Genomic DNA, 10682 nt, shown 5'->3' with positions numbered 1-10682 from the left:
TTGTTTCAACTTTTTATTATCTGTTTGTCCCGTTCTTTCACTTGATATTGTTGTAATATTTTAGACCTAAATATTTTATAAATTATGCACTTTACTTTCTAGCTTTATTGTGTTTATCTTTGTTTAATTAATGTATTCATGATTTTGTGTTTCATATACTTATTGTATCTTATTCGTTATTCATTATGCAACATTACATAATTTCTAAGTTCATGTTGGCCTATTATTCACTTCTATTTAATAGAGTCATTTTGGATCGTACTCGTGCCCCTACTCCTGGTTTCACATTATATATGTTTTTATTTGATCTTCATCCCCACCTCCCTCACTTTTTCTCGCTTTTATAATATAAAAACCGTAATATTATTCATTTATTTATTAAATTAATGAGCAAATTCTCCCCCAATTGAGGCAATCACTCATACCCCACTTTTGTTTAAAAACATATGTCTATTCTGATCTGTTTTATTATCTAGCTATTTACCTTTTCAAGAAATCTTATTTTCATTACCAAAAAGAAAAAATTTATTCCCATGAAAGTTATTGATGAGATGTTATGATAATTTTTATTTCCTCATTTTGGAAACATTTTAAAATTAAAGAAAAATAAACAATTGATTAATCGTTTACTAATAGAATGGACTTATGTCTTGATAATTGGGGTGTTTGTATTTCAATTCCTCCCCCATTTATGTTAGCACCATATCCCAATTAATTTTTATTATATATACTTGTCAAATTTGTCACGGAAGCGGTTAAATCCTTTTATTTTAAAAAATAACCCTATAATTGTCGAAAATGTTTTTAGTGAAAATTTAAAAAAACATATTAAATGAAAATTCAATTTTGGGGTCTCTTTTAAACATAAAATGGTCCTTTCCCTCTATTTTTCCTCTGCTCGTATTTTTCAAGAAACGGCTTCGCTTTAGCCTCCATTTTGAGGGTAAGTTTCAATTTCCTCTTTATTTAACTCTTGAAACCAGCTGACTTGTAATGGGTAATTTAGGTAATTGGAACGTCTTTGCCAAGTGGGTTGAGCTGATTTCCCAAAAATATATATTTCTCAATCGCACTCCAAAGTGCCGGATATGCCGCTGTGCGCTTCCCTTTAAGCGTTGAGAAAGAACAGGAACCTAAATCTTTACTCTCTTTCTTCACGGATATAGTATTACTTCAACCTCCCATATTTCTTATTGAGAGAAACCCACAACACATCTCCCCTGTCTTCCCACGCTCAACGTTCAAAAATGGCATCAGAAAGTCAGTTTGTGCAAATGTGGTTGTATTGAGGCACGCGATCGATTGACCAGCGCCCAAATGGGTTTTGCGGCTGCCCGCCCTTGGGATCCATATCTGCCGAAGGGGTAGATGCGGCATTCTCCACCGGAAGAACACTCAGGGGAAACTTGACTTTCCTATTCATGAGTCTTTACTTCCCATCCCCGTTGCCTTCAAACTCTCTGAGGCTGTCTCGCTCTTTGTGCTGTTAATGATGATGGTTCTCCGTTACAAGCGAAAACGTTAAAATCGATCCTTCAAAACTCAAGGTGGGTTTGTTGATTATACAGTTTCATTGCTTTTATTGGTTTGTTTGATCAGCTTCTAATGGGTTTATGATTATAAACTATTCTTGGTGTTTGTGGTTGATTATTGAATCATTAATGGTTTTGATCATTACCATAAAAAACAAATTAATGGTTTTGATTGAGGAATAGGGCGTGTTTATTTCTGATGAGTTTAAGATTATATGGATTCTCTCAAACTGCTTCTCATGGTTAATGACTGGTAACAAGAACAATTAGCATCAGGAACTAAATTTCAAAATTTTTGGGTAATCAAGTGAATCTTCTTTCAAGAATAAAACTTGATTTTTTTTCTGTCTGAAGAGACATAGAAGAGAAAATGAAGATTTTAAAGAAATGGCTTGTGACGCTAAGTGATCAACCACATTGTTTTGCGTCTAACTTTTACTCAAAACAAAAAACAAAAATGTCTTCTTCACTGGAAGAAAGACGTTTCATGAAAGCGATGATTTCACGCTCTTAGACATAGTTTTGATTATTCTCGCACTTTCACATTTTTTATTTATTTATTTTAATTTTATTTTATTAGAAAGAACTTTCACATAGTGAGTAATATATAATATATGAGCAGCAAGTACCATTTGAATACGTGATGATCATTTCATATAGTTTTGTGTTTAAACAGAAAATGATATACCTAACTTTAACATGTAACATTCTTTTATTTATAACATGCAAAGATAAAAGCAAAGTCAAAATCAAATAGAGTATATGCACATAAATATTAAAAACAAAATTTCTATAATTTATTTATGCGTTTTTGATTAAATGAAACCCTTCTTCGACCAAAAAAAAATCACTGTTCAACTTTAGTTCCATGTTTCATAAAACACACAAGTGAGAGAGAATCATTGGTCAAGAACTTACCACTATCATAACTTCTGTTCAAAACTACCACCTATAATAGAATTTTTATTTTTTTTGGTAATCACCTATGCTAGAAATGAAAGTGATAATTTCATACTCTCGAACATAGTTTGTTTCCCATTTTTTGATTCTTTATTTGTTTTTATTCCCCAAAAAAAAAAAACTTCATTTGTTGAATAATTTTCATCATTAAATTACAATTAAAGTGAAAAGACAAAGAGCAAATTGCACTAGTATCCCAAAATGGAGATGGTATTGATACCCCCATTTTATGGTTAAAAGCATAGATGCCCTAAAATTGAATTTTCATTTGATATATTAGTCTAATTTGTTAAATTGCTGTTTATTTTTGTTTTTCATCATATCTTTTATTAGGGATATTTTTGAAACTGAAACAAAATAAACTGTAATGTAACAATTTTTAATGATAAACTTAATTAATATGCTCAATGAAAATTCAAAGTGTCTATGTTTTTTAAACATAAAGTGAAATGCCAGTGCTTTGCTTTAAGATCTTCATTTTTAAGTGTCGGTACAATTTACTCAAAGATAAATAAATAGATGTTTTGAAACCAACAATGGAGCAGTTTAATACAGAAAATTTATCAGCCACAAAGATAACCTTTTTTACTGAATCACGGCACCTGTTCTTTATTAAGTCAATTAGGGCGACAACCCATCCCTCAGGTCTTGTTTTTCTGCTTTTGTTTGATGTTTGTGTCTGTATTTTCTTTGAAGGTTATGAATGAATGTTGAACTTCTGGCCAAAAAAAAAAAAAAATCAGGGCGTCAGCCACTCCTTTACACATGTACTGAATCCCATTGGCTTCTCGTCTCTGCAGTCTTTAAAGCTTCAATCTTCACTAAGGTCGTCTGAGTATGATTAAGGTCAAAATCATGTTTCACTGCCAAAGAGAAAAAATTTACAAACCAAATTCAAAAAGTGGCTTTGGTTCAAGGAAAAATTCAGATCACAATTTCGCTTTATTACTCAGCAGGTTTGGAAACTTCTCACAAACCTATATTCTATATGACCAAGGATTCTCAAAGCCCTCATGGGTTGTGGAACAAATTCTGTATTCCACCCAAAAAGTTAAAAAAATATATCAATTCTATCAAATTGCATTAGAAGATCCAATTATCAATATTTGCAACAACCCTTCAAATTGTCTTGACTCTCTTGAAAGGGTTTTAATCGGATCTTTTGGATGTAAGACAGGTGATGTAACCCTATCATAATGGAAATGAAAATTTCCTCTCATATTGGCAACATTTTCAATATTATATCTCAAGAGTATCAAATTCATTGAATTCCTCACTAAAAAAGGGGGCAAAATCTAGTGAATCTCTCCGTGCATAAACGCATGTAGTATTGCGTCATGAAGCAGTTCCAAAATTTCGACCAAGATCTCGATCTTGAAGGACCGAGATGCACCGCATGATTGTCTTGCGCATTTAATGTGCAAGACTGAAACAAGGTCCAAATTTAACTGGCATATCCCACCAAAAAATGATAACCGAACAAAAAGATCTCGAAAAACAGGGGAAACCTCAGTGACAGAATATTTGGTGAACTTCTAATGTAACTTTTTTTGGTTAGGGGGGAGGGGGATTGTTGAAGAATTTATTATCAAGGAGGGAAAAATACAGAGAGGACCCGTGAGGGGTGGGGAGCCCAAGCAAATAAGGGCCAGAGATTTTGAATGAGTAGAATTCATGAGATAAATGACTAGATATGCATCACATCGCTAAAATTTCAACCTAAAATAAGCATGGGAAGGAATCCAAAATTTCATAAATAACCAGAACGAAACTTGGCTGTCACGTTGATCTCAGTTTTAACATTTTCCCCACTTGTTTTGGATTGCAACTCGATCAGTGACATGGTTGTGGAGTTTCCATCCCATGGTCCATCTTTCTTTGCTGTTTTATAGATGTGATAAGAGTACTGTCAAGAATCTTTGTGAACTGAATCATGAACCTAAAATAAAATTACAGTTAGGACAAAATCAGAAACCTAAGAAATAGATAGAACCAAGAAACAGAAAAGTTTTCAGAAAAAAAATTCTAACTAGCATTCCATTTTAAAAGGGAATTCAACCGGTAGCACCTTCAATTGACAAATTTAAATTAAAACATCTTCAAATTGAACCATTCATGTAAACCAAAAGAACAGGCCAACTTATGTTCAAGCCACCTCTATGGTAGGACCAAACCTATTTCAACTGTTCGGAACATTCAGTTATGAGACCTAGCAGTACAAGGCCCAAATCACAAAAAGCTGCCACACAACTGAACAGCCAAATGGAATTGAGGCTCTTAACAAAATTTTAGTGGGTATCAACATATTTAACCAGGATACTAAAGCATAGGCTGGTAGATAGTCGGCTCAGAAGACTGCAACCAGGATGTCTACATGTGAAAGCCCTTGACAAGCAGACAGGTACGGGCTAACAGGAAACCTTACTGCAGGGCAGGGGTCCCATAGTGCAATACAGAATGAAGCATGCAATAATTAGGTTATTCATTTCCTGTGAAACCATTACATCAGTGCACTTGATTGCCGTATAGAAAAGTATTCATAAAACACAATGACAATTAGGACGACAACCCAGATCTGTTTGTTATATATCATAATGGTGGAAGCTGACAAACTTCATTAAAGCAACTGATAGCAAGTGTAGTCCCTTACCTTCACAGCTTATCTCTGACCATGGGTTCGCTTGGTCCCTGATGGTGATCTCCCTGAATCAAAAGAGCTTCGATCCTTTGTATCTTTATTGTGCTTTTCTTGCTTTGGATCAGTTGCCGACTTTTGCTTCCGCATCATTTCCTCAGCATGTCTCCTCCAAAAGGTCTCCCTGTCTTTCCTCGGCATTTTTGAGTATCTGGGATCAGATTTGAGAAGGGATTTAGCTGTGGACCAAGAAGTGAAAACTGTCTTCCCATCTTGTGCGACTTGTGATGCTGCTTCACCAGTTATGACCTCTGTTAACAGAGCTCTAAAATCACGTGCACAGCGCTGTAAATCAAATTAGTCTCAGCAACATCAGAAGTAGTGATCATGTCCAGCTAACAGGGAAGTAGTATAGTGATATAGTCAAGACATTTCAGTTGATGAACCATGCTAAGTTTGTGTCCTAGTTTTCCATTTTATTTCCTTTTAGAAAATGAATATGACAAGGTTATAACCCTATGGAAGATAGATGATTGATCTAACATGTAGAACTATAATACATAAGAGGACCAAACATGTAGCAAACAGATAGAAGGCACACTGCATATGCCTGAATTCAAAAATGCACATAGCCCTCTTCCCCCAAAAAGTCCACTACAGAGTTGAACAAGGAAGTGTCGACGGCCATGCTACAATGTGGATGGGTTATTTAGAAACTTCAATAATTAAATAAGAAGGGCTACAGTCTGGATTGGCCATGTACAAAACTTCAAAGCAAAATTCAATCAAATATGCATTCAATACATTTCCTTGTACTTTATCTTTTTCACTAATTTAAAGCATTTTTTTTCAATACTAAGCTTTGCAATGTATATTCTTGAGAAATGTTTGTCCATCTGAGCTGAACCTTGATATTTGAATAGGGGAGCCCAAGCCCAAACAGTCAACAAATTTGAGGCCCCATCTGATATGTTTTGTGGGAACAATCATAGACATATAGGTACAGGCTTCCTAACCAGTGTGGGTGTGAAGTTACAGCCATCTAAAAATTCATAATTTGTCAATGAATTAGACAAGATGATTCACTGCAACAGTTATTGGAAATATAAAAGGGGAAATCATTAAATGGTGGACCAAAAAATTAATCAAGTGCCCAATTCAAAGGTAATATACCAATCAAATGATCAGTCAGATTAGCTTTCTGCAAGTGTTAAATTGACAGGACATGAAAGCTTGCTCACAACAGACTGTCAGAAGAGATTTTTCCAGTCAAGTACCAGCATATGAAAGGACCATTTGGAGGTAATGGTCATAGCCATGAATTTAAGGAAAATATTAGCACATAACAGTGGAGAAATTGAAGCTGCAAAGAGAACGATGCAAAATTACCTCATATAGAGTCTTTACATGTTCCCGGAATAGCTTTTCCAAATCACCTTCATCTAAATCAGTGTTGGAAGCACGTCCTTGTGGATCTTTCTCCAGTTTTGGTTTTGATTCTGTCCAAGATGCCTATAGATAAAGAATGAACATAATTAGCATTACAACAAGTAACTCAGAAAAAAGAGATAAGAAGAAGACAGGGAAAAACATTCATATCATTATTTAGGCTTCATCAAATATTACCATCCAATCCTGAATGTAGTAAACCTAAACAGAACCATTTTGGCCAGAAGCACCGTTGAAAAGCATTTAATGTAGAAGGTAAAGTAACGCAGATCCAGGGCCCCGAAAACCCAAATTGAATCACTATAACCTACACAAACTATTAAAGACTCAAACAAAAGGGTAGATGGCAAAATCCGGAAATACATAGATATCTTTCAAAGGGCATATCTCTGTGCTTCTTGCTTTACTCAAGTCTAGTCACAAGGCTCTGGCATTGTGACAATAGACATCCCTAAAAACACTGAAACCCATTGGGTTCAATATCTTTCAAAGAGCTAAGTGACCTCACTTTGGTAGCACTGATGGATTGCAAGATGTGCTCAAGGGTAGGAGATTTGGAAAAAGCTCCTCAATAATTCGGAGGATAAGAAGTCAAAACTCCTCCTCCATGCACAACACAACCCCCACTGTGCTTCCATACATCCAAGTCATGCTCCCATTAAATGTAAGAGTTTTCTTTACAACACAATTAACATTATTATACTAATGTTCGACAACCAAAACAGATGAGCAGTCACCCCCTTCAGGAGTGAACATAAAGATCAGCCTTACAAGCATTAGTTTTAGGAGTTCACAAATTTATTATTGAAAAGGAAGGCACACTGCTCTATGAGGGAAAAAAATAACCGAGCTTTTTCATAAAAGAGATTCACAAGAGATTCAAAAATTTGGCAGTGAACTGATAACACAGAATTGCAGTTAAATATTTCTCCAATAGTAAATCATTCAGCAAATGCTCATAGCATCTGGCAACAACTGGGAGGAAAAGAAACAATAATAGAATCATATTGTGAATTACCTCTCTATTTGGCCTGATTCTGAGAAAGATTAAGTAACAATTTAGAACAACCATCATGGGTGGTTCAAAGTCAATTGAATAGATAGTATTCCAGATTCAATACCACTCATTACTCCAATAAAGATCTAAAAAGTACCTGAGGATCTTTAATTGATTCCACAAGTAAAGCTTGATATAAAGTGACTGCTTCCTTCCGACGAACTTTCAGTCGCACTCTCTCCATTTCTTGCTCTTCTCTCTCTTTTCGCTTCCGTGTTTCTCGCTCCCTTTCCTTCAATTTTTCCTAGTGACCAATGCAAGTGTATCAACCAGCTATTCCCCCAGATGCATGAAAACGTTAGATGAATCATGTACCAATCCTACACAGAAAAAAGCATGCAAGAAATCTCTACACCCAATAAAGCGTATAATTCACTGCAATTCAGGACTGTCCGTTTGACAAGCCACTTATCAGAATATTAAAGGTGAGTCTGATAAGGTGAAATTGCTTGGATAAAAAAAAGTGGAGAAAAGGAGTTGCACATCATATTAGTTCAGCTGTTCGACAACAAATGACTTGTCCAGATGCCTAAAATTATCCAACTGATAGTCTAGAGTAGTGGTCTCCTACTTAGTCATGTGGGAATGCTGAACATTCCTTTGCTTGTTTATAGATTGAAATTCCAAATACCAACTAAAAGTAAGCAAAAATACAAATTGTAATAAATATGATATCCAAGATAAAAAGCATGCATACTGTATCAAAATATTCTACTAAATTCGATATCTATGACTAAATTCCGAAGGCACCGTGTTAAAGTATCTGCTTTACCACTCCACATACTCACTTCTAGATCCAAAATATTCAAATTGAGACATTCAGAATATCAGATCTATACTTTTTGACAATTAAGTGATGTGGATGCCCAAAAAGTAGTGTGACAGTTGTCTATCAGGAAAACCAAAATAACAAGCATCATCATTTAGGATGGCCATAGAGGGCACCATCCCTTAACACTGTCATCTCACCATCATCTCAAAGCAGACCTCTACTTTTGGGATATGTCAGCAACTTAAAACTAATCCAAAGATGCATCATGCATATGATTAGGCTAAAATGATTTGATTGGTTTCATCTTGGGTAATTAGCACAATAGGGCATGCTACTATTTGAAACCCCTTTCAGCTGGCATGCGTGCATTTCTTACTCCGCATTTGCAATACTAGGACCCCATTGATCATCATATGTAAACCTAAATTCTTTACCCTATCATTCCCAAAATTCAACTGAATTATTCATAAGAAGAAAAACAGAGAATATACTTACTTGCTCCTCCCTCTTGACTTTCACAGCTTGCTCAGCTTCTTCTTCAGCAGCCTTCAATTCAGATATGTACTCGTTGAATAAGACTTCCCTTTCTTCATGCTTAACAGACTTATACCTTGGATCATTCCTTAGGCTATCCTTCACCTAAACCAGTTACAATTGAGACGAAAAAAGATTACTTGAAGAGAATTTTGAAATTTGAAATAAGATTCATAGTGACACAAAGATATTAGTAACCACATATTTCTGCATTTAACAGATCAAAAAGCCACCATTGTATTATTTTTATCAATTTTTTTGGGCATCACATTATTTGCTTATTCAATATTTGAAACATGCAAGGCTAGAAATAGTCCATTTAAATTTTGTTTGAAGTTTTAGAAATAGCAATACCAATATATAAAATGCATACTATTAAAAATAGCAATACCAATATATAAAATGCATACTGCTTATTAAGAAAATGAACAATATTTTCTACTTGTTTTTATCGAATTTGTAATCCATGAACCGCAACAAAATAAATTAATGCTGTATTGCACAACTGGATTTTTTGTGGTGGTGCAGTTTGGGAGTTCCAAAGCTAAACAATAACATTTAAGAATCCAAAGACATTAGAGTCAGTTCTGTCAACCTTGTTCTAAATCAAGGGATGCCAGTAAAGATTATTTAGGTGGATATGAAAGACATCCCCACCCCCATCATAACATTTTCAAAGACATAAAATACTGATCCCTGGAAAGTTGAATGGAGGCACTGACTTTACCAGTTGCTCAGTACAACGCAGGTGCAGGCTCTTCAAATATGATAACTGACCTTAAGCTGATAAGGGTCAATACCATCCTAACAAATGCAGACAAACTCCAGGGACTTAAGTACATCTGCAAAGACCATGGAAAGGGTGGTCCATCTCCTGAACCAATGTGCTGCCCCATGGCTGGGGGTTTTCGGGTTTTTCTTCCCAACAGCTTGTGGGGATTAAACCTGAGAATAAGCTGTTGTTTTCTTAAATTACTTTCTATTTAACTTAAGTCAACATATATCTTTATTTGTTGATTTTTTTGGTAAAATTTTCCTGTAAGTTCATAATTCAGCTATCTTTTTTTCCTTTTTCTTTTCTTTTTGTGTGTATATGTTTTTTTTTTTTTTTTTTTTTTTTTTTTTTTGGGGGGGGGGGTTTCTTTCTTATTATTATTATTTTTTTAATAAATGACCTATTACCAAAATCCCAAAAGAGGACGAAAAGCAGGGGGTTGCACATACCAGAAGTGGAAGAGAGGGAGAGGATGGGAATTGCAAAGGGTTTTTTCTAAAATAAATAATCTGTTACCAAAACCACAAAGAGGAGAAGAAGAGGTGTGAATATACAAGGAGAAGGGAAGAGACGCGGGGGGGGGTTGCTTGCCAATTAGTTATCCCCCTTTCAAGTCTTCTTCTTCTTCTTCTTCTTTTCCCTTTTTTTTTTCCTCCTCCTTCCTGGGGTGAATACCTCTTCCTGTATTAGTGGAAAATAAATTCTATATAATGCAATGGACTCAAAGTCCCCTCACCACAAATTGATGAAGAAGTCAGTATTTGCATTGTGCAATACCATTGTCCGGCAGTAATCTAAAGATGGCAGAAGAATTTGATGGAAAGGGTTTGGGAAGTCTAGAAAAGCTCTCTACATCCAGCAACCGTAAAAATCACGCATAAATCCACATGTTAGGACTCGGCATCCTAGGCTACCAAACTAGAAGTCAGACTCTTTTTTCAAAGCAGTACTAGTACCCATACCTTAGC

The 10682-nt window shown here is 35.2% G+C and overlaps 1 protein-coding gene across 2 annotated transcripts in view; it reads right to left on the bottom strand.

Annotated features, from left to right (window-relative positions):
• Positions 1 to 3049: 3049 nt before the first annotated feature.
• The window catches only part of PRP40C (pre-mRNA-processing protein 40C), a 41199-nt gene continuing 33566 nt past the window's right edge, over positions 3050 to 10682 (bottom strand). Inside the window, exons 14-18 of one of the 2 annotated variants that reach the window (XM_089140863.1) lie at positions 8901 to 9044; positions 7731 to 7877; positions 6517 to 6639; positions 5143 to 5472; positions 3050 to 3355 (exon numbers count right to left, since the gene is read on the bottom strand). In XM_089140863.1, coding sequence (XP_088996989.1) covers positions 5152 to 5472; positions 6517 to 6639; positions 7731 to 7877; positions 8901 to 9044 — 735 coding nt within the window. In that variant the 3' untranslated portion in view covers positions 3050 to 3355; positions 5143 to 5151. Of the gene's footprint in view, positions 3356 to 3383; positions 4432 to 5142; positions 5473 to 6516; positions 6640 to 7730; positions 7878 to 8900; positions 9045 to 10682 lie in introns of those variants that run through there. The other variant, XM_089140864.1, reaches the window with a different exon arrangement.

This window comes from Hakea prostrata, chromosome 11, assembly GCF_041222555.1.
Source record: "Hakea prostrata isolate BN-2017 chromosome 11, UWA_Hpros_2, whole genome shotgun sequence".
Lineage (NCBI taxonomy): Eukaryota > Viridiplantae > Streptophyta > Magnoliopsida > Proteales > Proteaceae > Hakea > Hakea prostrata.
This window is presented reverse-complemented; position numbering and strand designations above follow the sequence as displayed.